This window comes from Cibotium barometz, chromosome 8 (assembly GCF_041138505.1).
Source record: "Cibotium barometz isolate CiBa-2024 chromosome 8, ASM4113850v1, whole genome shotgun sequence".
Classification (NCBI taxonomy): Eukaryota; Viridiplantae; Streptophyta; class Polypodiopsida; order Cyatheales; family Cibotiaceae; genus Cibotium; species Cibotium barometz.
The window spans coordinates 13,128,021-13,147,495 of NC_141053.1; the positions used below are offsets into that span (position 1 = coordinate 13,128,021).

At 46.2% G+C, this 19,475-nt stretch overlaps 1 protein-coding gene across 2 annotated transcripts; it reads right to left on the bottom strand.

Annotated features, from left to right (window-relative positions):
- Positions 1 to 687: 687 nt before the first annotated feature.
- LOC147635926 (syntaxin-71-like) lies at positions 688 to 19,250 on the bottom strand. Of its 2 annotated transcripts, XM_086801320.1 has the most exons (9): positions 19,042 to 19,250; positions 18,833 to 18,958; positions 2,875 to 3,049; positions 2,705 to 2,790; positions 1,545 to 1,613; positions 1,398 to 1,442; positions 1,234 to 1,296; positions 1,040 to 1,116; positions 688 to 946 (listed from the first exon to the last, which is right to left on the bottom strand). In XM_086801320.1, exons 1-9 carry the CDS (start codon positions 19,195 to 19,197, stop codon positions 931 to 933), a joined length of 813 nt encoding a protein of 270 aa, XP_086657446.1. In that variant the 5' UTR covers positions 19,198 to 19,250; the 3' UTR covers positions 688 to 930. The 2 variants fall into 2 exon arrangements, with proteins under 2 accessions (XP_086657446.1, XP_086657447.1); XM_086801321.1 differs by lacking the exon at positions 688 to 946 and having other exon boundaries at positions 1,036 to 1,116.
- Positions 19,251 to 19,475: the final 225 nt, after the last annotated feature.

The window sequence follows — 19,475 nt, forward strand, 5'->3', positions numbered from 1 at the left end:
GCACTTCCATGTGTAGCCCTACAAACCATCATACATCCCCGTCCTACAATGCCAAGCAACCATCCACGCACCTACTCTACATCCATGAGTCCTCAGAAATACAAGGAGACTCTCCCACAAGCGGTGGACATAAGAGAGCCTATGTGAGGTCATCGATGCTTCCCCCTCACCCATGATCACACCATAGCTGATATGATGTGAGCCAAGCATTTGTTTTATATTTAGATGGTTAATTTTGTCGTTTCATACGATCATTATTATGTTTCTAGCTGGTTGTTTCATCTTCTTTTCCCATGATATGGTTACGTCATAGAACTATTGTAACACTTTTTTGCTATTAAGGACTTTTGTAGACGTTCATCTCTCTCTCCGCACTGCCCCCCCTGGTGCAAACACAGCACAAGTCCTTGTAATGATAAAAAAGTGTACACACAAAATGGCTAAGTCGTATATACGTCTTTATATGGTTGCAGCTCTGAGTCTTTTGCCAATGACTAGACTTTATATTTGACCTTGTGATGGATTAATCTCAGTTTTGAAGCCTCTCTAAGCATGCCACTGGACCTTGTCATAAGCCATATGAGGGGGGGATTATATATAATGTGCTTAAGACCAATTGCGAAGGACCATACATATACGTATTTACACGGTTGCAGCTATGAAACATAAGTCTAGACCAGCAATAACTAAATGAATGTCCATGGATAAACGTCGGTTTTGAAATTTTAAAGATAGTGATAACCTTTATGGGTGATGAGTTCATAACTCAAATAATGGTGTAGGTCAAAAGATTTACTTTTCACACTGGCCTAGAGGATGAAGTAGACACAAAGTGTTAGATGTTTCGAGCACCTCCAACACGAAATCAACAAAGACCAGAATAAATCTCATGGGCTCGACAAGATACGAGATGTCAATAATGAGCAGACGCTACTTCTTTAAAACGCTGCAAAGATTGATAACAAAAGCATGTTATATAGTGCCTGCGCATCCACAGCACATCAAAGAGAGAGAGAGAGAGAGAGAGAGAGTAGCTCACTTGTACAAATAAGCGGCAATTCCGAGAATGACACATAGAAGTATTATGTCAATACAAAAATTGCGACTGGAACGTAGCTGTGGGAAAAATAAGTATAACTCTTCTTAAATCCCTAGAAGCAGGTATACAAAAACCAAATGGATGTAATAATAGTTATCGTAACTAGTAAGCCAAAAGACAGGTTTTAAGGTTACCTTTGTAACAGTCTCCTTGAGTCTTACATTAGTGTTCCGCAAATCAGAAGTTGCCTTCTCCACCTTATCAACCCAATACATTGACGTATCAACATGGATGATGCTTCAAAAAGCATCAAGAAAGCAAAACAGTACTTGAAACACTCAATATAGCAATCTCTGACCTTCGTGTCAATCTCATCAATCAATGGCTCTTGTCGGTCCAATTCCTGAAGGGAGGTGCATTAGAAAATTCACGTCAACTTGAGAAATGAAATGTAATAAACAGCAGTCAATCCACCTTAAGGTACTAATTCAAATGCAACCCAAACCTCATTGATATCATGTGCCATATTTTTTAGCGTTGCAAGGCCCTCTGATATTGTATCCAATCCTTGGTCCTAGCAAAAAAGCACACACCAAAAAATTGTCACTTAACGGTACCAAAAAGTAGGCCATGGAACAATACCAACTCCACAGCAGGTTTGTCCATGTCACTGGTCCATGAGGTAACAGAGTATGTACATATTCTTGGAAGCCAAAGAATGCCAGCTTGCTTAGGCCAACTCAGAGATGGAATCTGGCAGCAGGGTCTCCAAGCCCATCACCCAACTCCCCCCAAAAAGAATGGGCCTGGGTGGAAGTAACTGAACACATGCCGGCTTGCCCTATCAAGGCCTGCCCACATGCGGATAAAGTACATGTGGGATAAACACCAGCGAGAACCCTGAACCTTCAGCACAATCGAGTATGCAGAGGAAAAAGCCCAGGAGTGGCAAACCCCCGTCCCTGATACTATCTTGGTAGCCCAAGATTGCCAGCTCACCTAGGCAAACCCGGCACCAAGGAAGCACTCACGACTGCACACAAGCAGGAGCTGGCACTGTCGTCCCCAAGCCTGTCAACAAGCTCCCCTACAAAAGCATGCCCAGGTGAGCTAACTGAAAATGGATACCAACCTGCCCTAGTCCACATGCAGATGGAGCAGACCCCCCCAGAAACAACACAAGATTTGCACCTTTCAATACATCTCTCAGGTACCATAACAGCTGCATAATGCATTCAACAACTGAAAAGTAACACATGTACATGGGAACGAAACAAAACAGAGAAACACACACATACATCATCCTGAAGGATGTAATGAGTGCTCCTGTTAAGTCACCATCATGATAGAATGAAGGTTATTTAGAATAAGACTCGTAATCCCAAGAAAAGGAGATGGGGCCTCGTACTCATGCACTTTCCTGTACCTTGGACTTGCCAAGCATTATATACATTCACCACAATTGCGAACGATATGGTTTGCTTTTGCGAAAATCCTCAATGAGAGAGAGAGAGAGAGAGAGAGAGAGAGAGAGAGAGAGAGATATGAGTCTTTTAATGACATAGCCAAGCCAGCAGACCAGGAAATAGGACTTTATGCCAGCACACACGCATGCACACATGCACGCGTGCATGCACACACACCCATACAGCACAAGAAATGAACCTGTTTATGTTTGCGCATCTCATACTCCTGTCTGAACTGATTAGATTCTTCAGTCTGTTGATAATGTTCTGGCCGCATGAGGTCATCTGCATTCCAGAGCAGAGAGGCTGTAAGCATCTAATTTCTAATTGTTGTAAGACAGAAAACAAGAGAATAGAACTTAAGATAACCTGGGTCCACATTGTCGATCTTGATCTCCATACGTGTGCCTGCAGCCTTGCCCCCCCATGCACTTGCTTTGTTAGTCCCCATGGTAGTTCCATCAGGGATAGCGTCAATCTTCTCTGTCAAAGCCCAGACCAAATCCGTACGAGCAGCCAGCTCGTCTTTTGTGAGCCCTTTGACCTGCCAATGGATAATGCATCAACATCAGATTTTTTCATAAGAAATGGTTCTATATTTTTGCAAGTTTTTCTATATATTTATTTTAAAAAATGTCTAAAGTTTGAAAACTGTTGTTGCAGCTGATTATTATCATTATTACTCGTATATTTGAAAGACCTTCTGGATGCCCTGGTCGGTGACCTCCCTCTCGATGAGGTCTGTGCTAAGTTGTCAAGAGTTGGGAGGTTGGTCAATGATGCCTTGACATCATATGGAATCACAAGCCATGCTTCTCATTGCATCCTACGAAGCTCCACAAGCTTCCCCCAACATTGTACAACCAAATAGGCTTTGACTCATTTGTATGGCCAATTTCATTGTCTGCTGTAAGGGTGGCTTTGGCCCTTGGGGCATTGTACCAAAGCCACCCTCTTTCCCCTTTTCAAGCATCCCCCAGCCCTTCTTTCGTATCCTGTAACACACATCTGTCAACAGCCATCTGAGCCATTTTCCTTGCAAGGGCACATGGCTACAATGAAAGTCAACATATTTCTCGCTTTTGGCATCCAAGTTGGTTCTTTGAGCATCTGAATCATGTATAGAACATTCACACCCAAATCCTCGATGTGCAGAGAGAGCCTTCTTGTCAGTGATACCACACATTTACTTAGTTTTACTTTATTAGAACCCCACACAAAACATGAACATCGTTTCTCCTGGACTTTGGAAAAGGCAAGACCTAATATCTGACTGGAGATGCAGAAATGAGAACTTGCATTATTTTGGTAATTTCTTGCATTAAATTATGATGCCTTAGGCGTGGCTAGCCTACTCAAGCTACCACTTAGTGGCAAGTCGAGGAGTCGTCAAAAACCCAGCTAACACTTGGTTGCAAGATGAGGTTTCGTGCTTGATGCGGGTTCAAGGTACCAATTAGAGTACAATGCGTGCCATTGATGGTCAGACAGGGATGATGATGTAACTATTTGATCCTCCATGCTCTTTTCACATGATATGCCCGGACACATGAACAGGATGAGGGACACATGGAACCAGGGTTCCTAATGTTGGCATTGGAAAAAGCACCCATCTCGGTCAAAAAGCAAGAAAAAGCAAAAGTCAAACTTTGTTGACCAAAAAGCTGAGGGGGACATCGAACTGGATCAAAAAGCTAAAAGCCGCTTTTTCAAAAAGCTGCTCCGAGGCCAAAAAGCAAGGCCCTGAAGATTGTAAAAGCAAATCAAGAACTTTGACTATTATTAAGCAACATCATCATCCTCCCTCTCTACTTCCTAAGCACCATCCAAATCCCCCATCTCTGCCCCAACCACTATTGCAGAGCCACCGTCCCCTCCGCACCACCCTGTGAGGAAGCGACGCCGCCCAGAGCCCAATTCCGCCACCTAGCGCCGACGTCGCCACCACCCAAACCGATTTTCGCCGCCCCAGAGCCGGCGTTTCAGCTGCCTGTTTGCCGGATTTCTGCCGTCTGTTAGCCAACCTGTTTGCTCCACCGCCGCCTGTTGGTTGTTGCTTGCTTCCTCCCTCAGCACCTCCTTTCAGCCGTCTTCTTTGGGGGGTTGCCTCCATTTTAAGAACCGCCACCTCCTCCTTTTTAGTGAATAAGTCTTGGACAGCCATACACCACTATCCATATCTCTTCCACAAGTTCTTTGAGGGATTTTTGTGAATAACATAGACTTGGTCATATCTTGGTACTAGCCCGGTGTAAGTCTCTTGTGGGTCGTCCTCGTGGTGAGCTCGGCATCAGTTATCTTGTGCCTTGACATCGACTTCAACCCGACCTCGACATCGGCACTTTTTGCTTGATATTGTATTCATTTGTTGTATTGGTCCTGGCTTGGAAAAGCCTGTGGATTGTTCCTGAAATAAATTCCTAAAGAGGGGGCGGGGCCTGTTCCCCGCTCAACGTGGTGTACTGTGTGAAACCCCTAACTCCCATCTCTCTCCCCCTTCTCTCGCTCTCTCTCTTGTACACGTGGTTTATTCTGTCACGACACGCCCCGTTGGGCTTTAAGATGAGTTCACTCTTGGAATGACAACGTAGGCCAACACCTGAATAAATCATCCTTCACCTCTCCCGCCCTCCTACATTGTGACAGATGCGAGCCCTAAGTATGTATATTCCAAGGCCCAGACAACGTGGCTCCACATGGAGGGCAGGATTCGTGCCAACCTAGGGAGGCTTCGCCACAAGAAAATAGTGATTACTCTCCATCCAAACCCATGCCCAAGACTCTTCGAGCGGCGAGCAGTTCCGAGAGTTCCGCCTCCCACCGCTCTTAGTTATGCAAATTGTCTCATGGAACATTGAGGGTTTGGAAGGACCGCAGTGTTTACAGAGGCACGGGATCCTCTTCACAAAGGAGCTTCACAGAGCCATAGTTGGTGGACCCATTCACATTCTCTTCCTCCAGGAGCATCATCTATCCGTGGGCCGTACTCGCCGCTGTGCTTCAGGGCCGTACTCACACCTTTTGGTCCCACGCTTTTGGCCCCTCTGGTACCTTGGGTGGGGTATTTATTTCCGTCAATGAGCAATTCTTACCCGCGGTGATCGATTCAAGCATCGTTGTCATTGGGAGAGCTCAGTTGGGTGATTATCAAGATTGGAGAGCACAAAGTGAGCTTCTTGAACCTCTATGCACTGAACATCACAACAAGCAGAACCACTTTCTGGAGCACAGTTCGTCAATCCCTCTTACAAGTCGATTTTTGGTGTGTGGAGGGTGACTTCAACATGTTAGAGATGGTGGAGGACAAACTCGGAGGTGGCATGGCCACAGTTTCAGGCATGGAACAAAGTACTCGACTTGGGAGGAGCTGATTTTGACTTTGAGGGGGCAGGCCCCTTGGCATCTACCAGAGTTCAATCGCAGCCCCGGGAGTCTATGCTTCTCACAATCCAACAGCAGGAGTACAAGCCCAACCTTTCCAGATTAGACCGGTTTTATGTGGATGAGTGGGCTTGTGGACGAGGTGGCATGGTTGGTATTCTAGCAGCGACTACTTTCTTCGATCATGCACCCGTCATTCTCTCCCTGGAGGACCATGGATGCAGGACAGACATTTGAGCACCCAGATCCCAGACTGCCTCATTAAGGATTCCAAGATTTGCAGCAGGATTGAGGAGAATTGGGAGAGTCTGGATTTCCACCCTGGTTCAACCGCAGGAGCTTTGGACGCATGCCTTGGAAAGATCAGCAAGTTGTCACAAGAGGCCGCACAGAGCAAATTGGCTGGCTTCAGAGAGCAGGTGACGAGCATCCGTCAGAGCCTTGCCACCTTGCAGCGGCTTCAAGGGGAGAGTACCCTAGATAGCCCGTGGATTGAGGCTCAGTTAACTGCAGCCCATAAAGAGCTTAGCTCCATTGAGGAGCAGAGGGTAGAGTACAGATACCATACTAGAGCCTCCTTTTGGACCCAGATTAGACCAGTTTTATGTGGATGAGTGGGCTTGTGGATGAGGTGGCATGGTTGGTATTTTGGCAGCAACTACTTTCTTCGATCATGCACCCGTCATTCTCTCCCTGGAGGACCATGGATGTAAGAGAGACATTTGAGCACCCAAATCCCAGACCGCCTCATTCAGGATTCCAACATTTGCAACAGGATTGAGGAGATTTGGGCGAGTCTGGATTTCCACCCTGGTTCAACCGCAAGAGCTTTGGACGCATGCCTTGGAAAGATCAGCAAGTTGTTACAAGAGGCCGCACAGAGTAGATTGGCTGGCTTCAGAGAGCAAGAGAGGAGCATCCGTCAGAGCCTTGCCACCTTGCAGCGGCTTCAAGGAAGAGTACCCCAGATAGCCCGTGGATTGAGTCCCAATTGGCTACAGCCCATATAGAGCTTAGCTCTATTGAGGAGCAGAGGGTGGAGTACAGATACCATACTAGAGTCTCCTTTTGGACCCAGGCGGGCAACAAGGTCACCACAGATTTCTTTGAGATTTAAGGCCCACACAAGCAAAGGGGACGGTATCCGCACGTTGCGAGGCCAAAGGATGGATCCGTAGTTGCGGCTCCCTCCCTCCCTCCCTCCCTCCCTCCCTCCCTCTCTCGCGCGCGCCACGGATTTCTTACGTTCCTTCTCACAAGCGCCCCCGTATCCTCTCAGGTGCTGGATGTGCGTGAGCGGGTCTAGCGGCACACGAGATAGGTGGTCCCCCCTGCTCTTCGAACTTTTCTATTGACACCCTTTACTTCAAAGGAGCTTGCAGAGGCTCTGATGGCACTCCCTAAGGGAAAATGCCCAGGAGAAGATGGGCTCCCAATTTCCTTATTTCTTCATCATTGGGATCTCATGGAAGGCAACTTCAAAGCTGCCTTCAATGAGATTATGAGCATGGGCTCCATGCCAAAGAGGCTATCACAAAGATTGATTCGTTTGATTTCCAAGGAGGGTGGTGACAGATTGGAGATTCCACAATGGAGACCCATCACCCTCCTAGGGACTGCTTACAAAATATTAGCCAAAGCCATCAGCTAGCGACTACAGCCTTTCCTCCTCAATTTGTTTCATGGCACACATGCAGGTTTTGTCTAGCTTGGAGCATTCTATACAACATCTTCACTATTTGGGAGAGAGAGAGAGAGAAAGAGAGAGAGAGAGAGATGAGTTTTAGTATATTCATAATGTACAAAGATGTACAAGTCTTGGCCAGCCTTTGGCTACCATCAAAAGGTGGTAAACACCTAGTCTATAGACCCTACTCCCTAAAGGAGTGAGTGAGTCCTAACAACTTGGCATAGCTCTTTTATAGCCTTTCTTGGTGCAAGAAACCTAGCCGACCTACTGTCGGCCAGCTCTATAGCTCCACCCGACAAGTTCTTGTTCCTCTCTTGGGTTCTCCTGCACACCATCGAGCCTGGCTCATGCCCAAAACCTGTGTTTTTCCTGCTACCTATCAAAGATAAGCTCCTGGAATGAGCATGCACATGGCATCCCCCTCCGCTAAGCTTGATGACGAGATTCCAACTTCTATTCTTTTCGGTGGTCTTCTGTTCCTGAATATTGAGTATCGCACTCTCACTCCACCCCTTCGAGGATCATCCTCCCTTGGAACCGTTGCCTAAAAGCCTTTCCTGGTATGCCCCAAGTGGCACCCGACTCACAGGACTGCCATTCCCCTTGGGTCTTGTGGAACACCACCAACCAACCTCCTAGGAACTTCTTCCATGTCTTGTGTTACTCTCCTTAGACTATGCACCTTCATCTGGGACTAAATCAATGTTTAACCTTGCTAAGCCTAATGCTCTGATACCAATGTCACATGCGGAAGCTTTGGGTAAGCCCTAAATACCATCCTGGACAACCTGATGCAAAACGCAAGCAAGAGAGATGGAGAGAAGAGAGAATTAGCTGAGTTTCAGTATATTCATAATGTACAAAAAGGTGTACAAGTCTTGGCCAGATGGCAGCCTTTGGCTGCCATCACAAAGGCTGCCATCAAAAGGTGGTAAACACCTAGTCTAAAGTCTAGTCTATAGACCCTACTCCCTTAAGGAGTGAGTGAGTCATAACAACTTGGCATAGCCCTTTTATAGCCTTTCTTGGTGCAAGCGACTTGGTCGACTGTCACCAACCTGGACATTTCCCAGCATGAAAGGTGTCTGGTGGACTCTAGGTGAAACCGGCCTCTGATAGAAACCAGAGTGCGGTAGACTAGCAGTCACCCATCCACTTGTAGTCTAGATGTGAAAACAAAACAGATTGGAGCTAGAGTGCCCAAATCTAAAAACAAAGCGACACCTGTTGGCCCCAAAGCTTGGCACCCCTTGCGATATTTCTTTATTCAATTCCAAAAATATGAATGGCTGAGTACAACAAAAATCAGCCAAGAGATTACACCTGTATGTCCAATCTGACGGCCCACAATACCTCTTAGCACAGAGGATCTATGCACACAGATCTGTGTTCCACAATAACACACTGTGCCTCCCTCTGATCCGCCAAGACCACTAAGCAAGGCAGCCATGAGCATACATCTGGCATAACTCAAGTACATTGTCACATGCACTCAGTGCATGGTGACAAGATGGCTCATCATCAGCAGTGCAACTGTTGTACAGTATTAGAACCCAGTAGGATGATATTTGTCGTACGCCGTGACCCCATTGTACATCCTCAGTCCAGGATAAGTCAGGCACGAGCTACATAGGTCATTCCTTAGCCTTAGCGGGTCAATCAGTCAGTCAAGTCCCTAAACCCACTTGGAGAGAATCATTCATGTATGTAGAGTCAGTAGAAGCCTTAGGGTTTGCATCAAAAAGCACTCTGCATCCTGCATAATATGCATTCATATGCCTGTGCATCATTTAGAACATCCCAAAAGCCTTAGGGAATTTACTACGATTTATCTGGTATTTTTTCCATATTTTATAGTATTTATTTAGCATTATTTGTCATTTATAAATATAAACTTTATTAAATGACCAGCCAACTTGACCAACCTCCAGTTAGTATAAATAGGCTTGCATAGGGCTTAGTTTCTCATTCAGTCTTCAGTGTGCTAAGAGCTTTCCTCCTCAGCCCTAGGAGTTTCCCTTGCCTTCAATGAATGGGAGAATTAGGGTTAGAGTAATTCATGTGGGAGACATACACAGAGAGAACACGGGAGAGAGAGAGAGAGAGTTGTGGGGATAAGTCAACTCATGGGAATGAGTGTGTGACTCCCCTATCACACATGTATATTGCACTAGTACACATAGTGCACTTAGTACATTAAAAGTACTAAGTGTACTATGTACTATAACTTATGGGCTTGTACACACTATAAGGGTGGGCATAATGCCTTTACCCCAACAACCTCCCACTTAAAGGCAAAGTGCCCTTAAATGAAGGAAAAGAAAAATCAGCATGTACATGATAATATACAAGGCCATATCAAGGCTGAAACTGGCCTCATCCAATGCCCATCAAGTGTCTGCAATGAGCAAATCGCTCCGGAGGCAAACTCTTTGTCAACAGATCAGCCGGGTTGTCATCCGTATGAATCTTAACAAGCTGAATTTGCTTGTTCTCTATCACCTCTCTGATGAAGTGATACTTCACATCCACATGCTTCGTCTTTGCATGAAAGACAGGGTTCTTTGCCAACTGGATGGCACTCTGACTGTCACAATGCAACAATGGAATATCCCCTGTATAACCCAAATCAACCACTAACCGAGATAGCCATAATGCCTCCTTGCAAGCCTCTGTGGCTGCAATATACTCGGCCTCTGTAGTAGATAAGGCTGTGCACTTCTGCATCCTGGATATCCATGACACAACACCTCCTGTGAATGTAAACACATAACCGGTAGTAGACTTCCGGTTATCTGGATGACCGGCATAATCCGAATCCGTGTAACCATGCACTAATGCATCCTATTTGCCAAAACAAATGCACAAAGCCTGTGTGCCCTTCAGGTATCTCATGACACCTTTCACTGCTTCCCAATGCTTCTTGCCAGGGTTGGCCATGTATCTAGAAACCACTCCCACTGCAAATGCAATGTCCGGCCTAGTAGCAACCATGGCATACATGAGACTGCCACAAGCTGAAGCATACGGAACCTTGGCCATATCAGCCCTGTCTCTATCCGACTGTGGGCTGTCCATAGCACTGAGTTTCACATATGGAGGCAAAGGAGTACTAGTCTTCTTCCCCCCGTCCATATTGAACCTCTGCAAAACTTTGCCAATGTATTCCTTCTGAGACAAATACAACACATGCTGATTTCTGTCCCGAAGTATCCGCATACCCAAAATGTGATTTGCATCACCCAAATCCTCCATATCAAAGGTTTGATGCAGCCTCTGCTTCAAGGTATCCATCTCCTTACGAGATTTCCCGGCAATCAACATATCATCAACATACAAGATGAGGATCAATAGACTGCCATCCAAAGCTTTCTTGGTGTATAAGCAGTGATCTATGTCACTTCTCCTGAATTTCTGGGATTTCATGAATGTATCAAATTTATGATACCATTCCCTTGGTGCCTGTTTGAGCCCATAAAGACTCTTTTTCAGCTTGCATACAAGCTTCTCCTTTCCACTCACTGCAGTCCACACCATATTCCTGCTTGAAGCCCTTAGCCACTAACCTGGCTTTGTATCTTGGCTTTGCATCTGGTGCAACTTTGAGCCTGTAAACCCACTTGCATGGCAAAACTTTCTTGTCTGTAGGCAAATGCACCAACTTCCATGTTCCATTTTTGTGCAGAGAATCCATCTCTGACTTCATGGCACGCTCCCATAGAGCTTTGTCTGCCCTCTGTAAAGCCTCCTTATAACATGAGGGCTCCCCACAGTCAGTGAGCATCAAGTAGTCAACCCCTGGAACAAACCTGTCAGGGGCTCTGGAGGGTCTAGTGGACCTCCGTACCCAATGACCATCATTTGCAGGTTGCTGTCCAGCCTGCATATCACCCATTGGTGGCTCCTGTTCCATGCCATAAGGCTGAAATATCATGCCCGGTATCTCCTCTAACTGTGGTATATCCATAGGGATATCTTCTGCCATCTCTGGCTGTCCATTTGGACCATTTTCAGCACCATTTAAGGGCTGGTTTTCCTGCTGTAATGGCTGATTTACAGCCCTTTGTTGTTGTCCATGATGTCCATCATCATCAAAGATGACTCTGCCAGGCTCCTGTTGCCTTGCAGGCTCCTTATACATGCATGTTTCATCAAAAATGACATCATTGCTGCGTATAATCTTTCTATTCACGGGATCCCAAAGTCTATACGCCATTTCACCTTTGTCACCATATCCTAGGAATATGCATTTGTGAGACTTAGGATCAAGTTTGGTGCGCATTTCCCTGCGTATGTGCACGTACGCAACGCAACCAAACACTCTCAAGTGCTTGTATGACGGAGGCTTCCCTGTCCATACTTCCTCTGGCACTTTCCCACCAAGCCTCGTGTTAGGTGACCTGTTTATAAGGTGAACGGCTGTCATAACAGCTTCAGCCCAAAAACCATGAGGTAACGCAGCATGTGACAACATAGAACGGACCTTCTCCTGAATGGTCTTGTTCATCCTCTCTGCTGTCCCGTTTTGTGGAGGATCATAAGGAGTAGAGAGCTCCCTCTTGATACCTTTAGCATCACAAAAGTCCTGAAACTGTTTGGACATATACTCTCCACCATTGTCGGAACGCAAAGCCTTCAGTGTTTTGCCAGTTTGATTCTCAACAAGAGCAACAAACTTCTGAAACACTGAGAATGTATCACTCTTCAAACGAAGAGGATAAACCCACAACTTGCGTGTGGCATCATCAATAAAAGACACAAAGTATTTTGCCCCTCCCAAAGAAAGCTGAGGCATCTCACATACATCTGTATGCACAAGCTCTAACTGAGCATCTTTCTGTCCAAGAGCTTTCTTGTGGGGGCACTGCAGTTGCCATATATACAATGCTCACAAAACTGAAAACTTGAAAACTTTAGAGAAGGCAAGTAACCCAAACGAGACAATTGCTCCATTCCCTTGACACTCATGTGTCCCAACCAGCTATGCCACATAGAGATTTCCGGCAGCTCGGTTGCATTTACATTAGCATGGTGACAAACACCTGCATGCATGAAGTAAAGAGTGTCCACCTTAGAGCCTCTGGCAACAACCAGTGAGCCCTTACTAATTTTCCACTTTCCACGACCAAATGTGGTAACATAATCAGCATCATCAAGCTGTCCAGTAGAAAGCAGATTCTTCTTGATCTCAGGCACATGCCTGACATCATGGAGCATAAGCTGTGAGCCATCTGAAAACACAAGCCTCACATCACCTCTGCCAAGAATCTTGCATGCATGGTTATCACCCAAATAAACCACTCCTTCATTGCCAGCAGTATACCTGACAAACAAGTCTCTGCAACCTGTGACATGAAAGGAGGCACCTGAATCAATGATCCATGAGTGCATACCATGACCACCTGTAAGAAGTGAATGGGCATCAAGTGAAGACGTAAATAGGACCTCATCCTCACTGTCACCTGCATGTGACACATTGATTTCTTCAATCTTGACTCCACTTTTGCCCTTTGGCTTTACATCTTTGGCTTCATCTTTGTCTTTGTCCTTTCCTTTGCCCTTTTCCTTTTGATCATTTTTCCATTTGTAGCATTGCTTTTTAATGTGTCCCTTCTTGCCACAATAATGGCATTCCAAATCCTTTTTGAAGCGAGACTTGCTCCTTCCCCGTTCTTGGCTTTTTCCCCTTTGCTGGGATCTCCCACGTGCATTCATTGCATTGGACTTTCCAACAGAGTTGTTTTTCCTGTTCATCTCTTCTTGAAGAAGAGCACCCTCAACATCTGCATATGACAGCATAGCATTCGAATTGCTAGTGGCTGTCCTGAATGTGTCCCAACTCTCTGGCAAAGTGCATAATAGAAAAGTGGCTTTGAACTCATCGTCCATTGCCAACTTTTGATTTATAACTTGGCTGACAATACCATTAAACTCATTTAGATGGGCTGCCATAGATGCCCCTTCCTTCATCTGAAGACCTATGAGTTTCTTCAACCAATACACTTTGCTTGAGGCACTTTGCTGGGCATACAAGTCCTGCAATCTTTGCCACATTCCCCAAGCTGTCTTCTCTTCACGAATGCTGAAAAGTAAAGAGTCTGACACAGATAACATGATAGTAGATCTTGCCAGCTCATCCATATCTTCCCACTCTTCAGCAGTAAGAGAAGCGGGCTTTACACCCCTTTCTTTGATAGGCTTGTGCTGCTTCTTCTGGAGCAACACATTATAGCACTGGGTTTGCCAAATATCATAGTTATGTGAGCCTTCAAGCTTCTTGATGTGAAGCAATGAAGAGCTCTCACCTGTGGTTGCCATAGCAATATGCAACCTGTCAATGCCTGACTCCCTGCAAAATGTGCAAACACTGCACCAAAAGCACACAAAGTGCTCACAGTTGTTCTCCCAAGCTTTATCTCCCACTGCGGAAGCAAGAATGCAACTTTTCTCCCACTGTTTGTGATGAAATCACCAAAATCTGGTTGCTGCAGATTTTGGACAGCACCTTAAATGTTCTCTGTTGCCCTTCCAAAGTACTGTACAGCAGTACCAAGTGCTCACCAATGATGTACCAAACCTGTACCGGCAAGTACAATAGCTGAAATTGAACCTTTTCCTCACTCAAATCAGTGTACAGCCATGCCAAAACTTGCACAAAGCTGTGCCAAATCTGTACCAACAGGTACAGTAGCAATAAATGCTCTCCTGGCTATCCAAATGAGTGAAAATCAGACTTTTACAGTCCCGAACACTGCATACAACAGTCCCGAACAGAAATTGGGCAAAAGCCCCTTGACTGAAGCTGATTTCTGAGGATTCAAGGCATAAATGTCTTGCCTGCTGCTTTGCCAAGTTTAACAAGCATAAAATCTTGAAAAGCCCCTTGATTTAAGATCAATTGCTGATCATACATGGTACATTGACGCACATGAAGGCATCCAGAGTCTTCGCGATGCTTCCCCCTGGCCACATATACATCCAATACATGAAAGCCCCTTGATTTACAGGCACATTGAGTGCTTGTAAGACATCAACACATTATCCACAGCATCAAATGCGATTGCCTGCATGCAAATCGATCCAATCGGCACAAATGCCCCTTGATTTGCACTGCAATTTGCTGCAATTTTGCCCAAATGTGCGATTTCTCACATCATACAGCATGTATGAGTGCTTAATTGCACAATTACATCAAAAGCCCCAAATTTCGACATCCAATTTCCTGCAAATTGATCCTGATTGTGACCAATTTCCTGCAAATTGATCCTGATTGTGACCAATGTCACCCAATTTTGCCAATTTTGCTCAGAAATTGAGCAATTCGGCACCTGTACCTGCTCAATTAATGATTGCACCTGCTCAATTGCAAGTCCCAAAAAAAATTGAAGCAAGATACCTTGTAATTTCTGATTTTTTGTTGCAGAAAAAAAAAGTTGATGAATTTGGTGCTGCTATTGATGCTGATGCTGATGCTGATGCTGATGCTCCTGCAGCTGTAGTTGATGCACGGGCTTCTGTTGAATGTGATGTTGACGGGCACCGGGGTTCTGCTCGCACTGGGCTTCTGCTTGCGGGTGGCTAATCACCCGATGGAGCTGCTCCTTTTTCACACCAGGCAGAGGCAGCGAAGGCGAGCGTGCATTCATTCATGCCCAGCCAGCAGCGCAGGCTGGCTACTAGGCGCCCTCCTTCGCACGGCACCCGACTATAAAAAAAACAAACGCTGCACATGTTCGTTTGTTGACGCCGCCTTGTGGGCTAAAGCTCGCCACGTGCAAAGTTGGGTACGCCGCTGCACTCCGTGTCCGCCTGGCTCCTGGCTACCTGCGCTGCAGCCTGGGCTTCGCTACGAGCTTGCCTTTCCAGACTTGGTAGAGTCGTTTGCCATTCGTGATGGTGGTAGAATCAGGTCCCCCTCTGAACACGTTGCTCAGCTGGGGGCTTGGTGTTATTAGACTAGTCTCATCCAGCCCTTGGAGAGCTTGAGGTTGCTTCAACCAACCTTGTTCATCCAACGCCTGCAGTTCAGCAATCCCTACAGCCCTAGGCGCCTGCATTCAGCATCAAATGAGTCCCTGATTCAGCATACAGTCCAGCCTCAGTTCAACGCCAAAATTCAGCCAGCGTTTTCTGCATGTGAACCAGCCGTACAGTCAGCCTGCGTTTCTGTCCAGCCGTACACCTCTGCATTTACAATTCTGTCCAGCAGCAGTACACGCCTGCGTTTCTGTCCAGCAGCAGCCGTACACATGCGTTTCTGTCCAGCAGCAGTACAACCTGCGTTTCTGTCCTCCAGCCTGCGTTTTTCAGTCTTGCATCAGTTCTACGGCAGTACCCTGCCTTCGGTGCATCATCCATACATGCAATAGTCATCTGGTGAAGGTAACACAGCATTCATAAGCATTTACAGCATTCTAACATAGCGTAGAACAGTCCACCATCTTCTTTTCTCAGCCTCAGGTGTGCAGCCCTTCCTCATGCCCTTGGGAAGAGTGCATAGGCTCGAGATCAGGTCATCGAGGTGTTTCTACAGCCGTGTACAGTTCAGCCAATCTCCGATCCTCCGAGATCTTGCGTTTGGCTTATCTACAGTCCACAGTCATTCTCTCTAAAGAAATAAAGCAAATACTATCTCGTCGTTATCGGGATAGAGGGCCCTTCAGTGGGTAATTCGGGACCGTACAGTTCTCATATCTCTTTAAAGTTTGAAGTATTAAAGTGGATTGCTAAACTCACGAAACTCGGGATACAGAAGACGGTGTGAGCATTTGTGTGACAGGATCTTCCAATACAAAGACTTCCGCTGCATATCACATGCCTAGGCTCCTGCTGGCTACCAGACTGATGCTTGCTGGCTGCCGATGGGGGTCCCATGCCCTCCATGCTGATACTTCTGATGCTAATGATGCTGATGATGGTAATGATGCTGAGGATGATGCTGATGCTAGTGGTACTGCTAATGATGCCCTACATGCTGACTTAATCAGGGATTCTACTGTTCATGCTGAGGATTAGCCATGGCACGAGCATGCACGTGACATCTACCGTGCATCCGACGCACAAATAAGATAAACTGGTACAAGTCGTGTGGATTTTGATTTGGCTCATCACCCGCCCCGACTTGAAGGCCAATTGAGGCTTTTCAGTGGATTCCGAATGGCACTCCAGTTTGTTATATGGGATGCCAAGTTGGTATCGATATTTCCCTGGAGCAGCAGCTAGCCCCTCTTCTTGTAACATGCGGAAGCTTCATGGTCGAATCCGTAACTTCAATGCTCAGAATTCAGCAATCTTTCACGACAATAATAACGCACACAACTGAAGTAGAGAGAGAGAGAGAGAGAGAGAGAGAGAGAGAGAAGAAAGTTGTATTAACGTCTTCAAAAGGCCAAAATGACCTATGAGACCAAAAGGTGACATCATATCCATGAGGTACATCATCCTGGGTACAAAATAGTAATAAAGAGAGAGAGAGAGAGAGAGAGAGAGAGAGAGAGAGAGAAGAGGACACAATATTGGGTCCCAAATACCCTCTATAGGGCCCCCACCACGAATGGTGTATTTGCTTTATTAGAATGATGTAAATCAGAAAATAAAATCTTGACCTGCACTTTTCACCTTGATTTAATCTTGCTTTTGTTTGATTTGCAAATCTGGTAAGTGCTATGTTCTTAGGGTTGCATGAAGGAACTTGTGGATTCTATGCAAAGAGAGAGAGAGAGTCAGAGAGAGACAGAGACAGAAGGGTATGCGCATCTGTGATTGGGGGGAGGTATGCTGTCCCAGATTTCCTGAAACCCTAAAATGCTGGAAACCCTTGCTTTTTTTGGTCTTCGCTGTGCTGCAGCTGCACTTTTGTGTTCCCCTTTGCTGAGTGGACTGAACTGTGTACACAGTCCAGTATGACGTGCAGTAGGGCAGCAGTCTGTTGCATACAGGTTTGTGCAGGGCTACAGACGGCTGTCCCACTGGTCGTACAGCGCATGGTTTAGATGAAGCAGCAGGTATGGGGACTGCAGGTGGCACATGGCTACAGCAGGTTAGCAGTGACAGAAAGGGGCGGAAGGGTGATGTGGCGCGGGTCATACAGCAGGCAGTACACGTGCAGCTGTACACAATACAGCAGCCGTACAGTGTTGTACATAAGGGGCTGAAAAGCCAGCACTGATTCGGGCAGTGCTAAAGTTGGCACCACCAATATTTTTAGGGTGTTTTTTTTAGTGCAAGGTACTTTTCCGTCCTGTTTGTTGCTTCCACCAACCGATCCACAAAACAAACAGTCAACCACCAAAATGCCATAAACAACCTCGCTTATGCTTACAATGCATGCATGCTATTGTATCCCATTATAGCCGTCAGCTACTACATCCAGCTTCAGTTATTTTTGCATATGCCTCTACCGAGGTTGCTTCTGTTGGCCTATCCACCTAAGCCGTGAGGGTGCAAAACGTCATGGCATGGTCTTCTACACATAGACGCCTTTGTTGTAGACTGCACAGCTTATCCAGCAACTCAGAAGATGTTTTATCCATACGGAACAGCAAGAAAGCTTCTTTGAAGTCACCATATGTGATGAAACGATTTTATCATATTATGATAGCCATTCAATGGCCTTTTTGCCTAAGGTTCCATGGAAAGCTGATATTTCGCAAACTGTGGGCCTCATTCCATTGGCTGACCATACGTTTTCAAATTCTGCGACATGTGTGTCTAAATCTTCTTCCCATTGAATTGGAAGAGGTGGCGGTTGACGGTGGGGAATGGGAGGAGGAAGTGGCATTGCAGGAACCCTCCACCCTTAAATTGCTCAATAGAGCATACCCGCAAGTATACTTACAAGGCCTCCAAGCGATTCCCTCGTGTGCCCTTCATTTCAGGTGAGGTGTAGGTCAAATGTCTTGCATTTTTCAATCTCTTCTCACTCACCTTCTTTCTTCCCGTGTCTCTTCCTCTTGAGTGCCTTTCTTCCCTTTCTCACTCCTTTCTTTTCCTTCTTCCATTTCCTCTAAAGTGCCTTCCTTCCCTCTTCTCCTTCCGTGTCCCTATATTATATCTCCCTTGCTGACATGCTTGGAATGGTTGATGAATGATGACTGATAAGACACATTAAACTCTGGTCCCTGTGGTCGCCCGTCAGGAGGCCCGTGTACGCAGACTAATTCTGCACAAGAATGTACTTTCTGACTCGATCAAAAAACAGTTCTCCTGAGAAGAGTCTTTAGGGCTGAGCTTTGAAAAGGGGGTACAAAGATCTACCTTTCGTTGCGCTAGTTTCTCGAGTTTTGGGAGTTCGTTCCGCAGTTCAGCCTTGGCCCGCCGGATCTCCGCGTTGAGAGTGGCGGTGACGGCCCTGTTCTTCTCGATCGCGGCGTCGCTGGCTTTCTGCAAACGCCGCCAGAAAACCAATCAATCCACTTTCTCGCGAGATAACAACCGTGGACATCGATGTGTATAAGGTTGAGAACCTGAGCGCAGGCGGCGATCTCTGTGTCGAAGACAGTGTAGAGCTTGAGGAAGGCATCGTTGCCCGAGATCTGCTGCTCGCGCTGCTTGTCGAGGTCGTACTTGTCGTACTTCTGGCAGAGGGCCTCTACGCGGGTGAGAATGTCGATCACGCTCATGGTGGGCGCGCACGCTCGAAATCGGTTTCTTGCTCTTCCTGCGCCTCGCCATGTCAATGTGTTAACTGATAAATAAATGTTTAAATACTGGAGCCTAGGTGGACAGTGCTCGATAATTAAATTAAAAAAACCAATCAAAAATAAGGCATGCCTATGGACTCCCATAAACATTGTTTGGCAATTGCCCAAAGTCATACTAATAACATGTTGATGATTCATTCCCAATGTTTGAAAGAGGGCGATAGGTCTTTGATGAGAGAGAAATTGGGGGAGTTGCA

Bases quoted from the DNA above. Each gene is read 5' to 3' on its own strand.
- LOC147635926 (XM_086801320.1), bottom strand. From the start codon at position 19,197: ATGAGCGTGATCGACATTCTCACCCGCGTAGAGGCCCTCTGCCAGAAG. The intron at 1,443-1,544 runs GTTTGGGTTGCA...ACCTCCCTTCAG, and splicing joins TGGCACATGATATCAATGAG to GAATTGGACCGACAAGAGCC. The intron at 1,297-1,397 runs GTCAGAGATTGC...TGGGTTGATAAG, and splicing joins TTGATGAGATTGACACGAAG to GTGGAGAAGGCAACTTCTGA.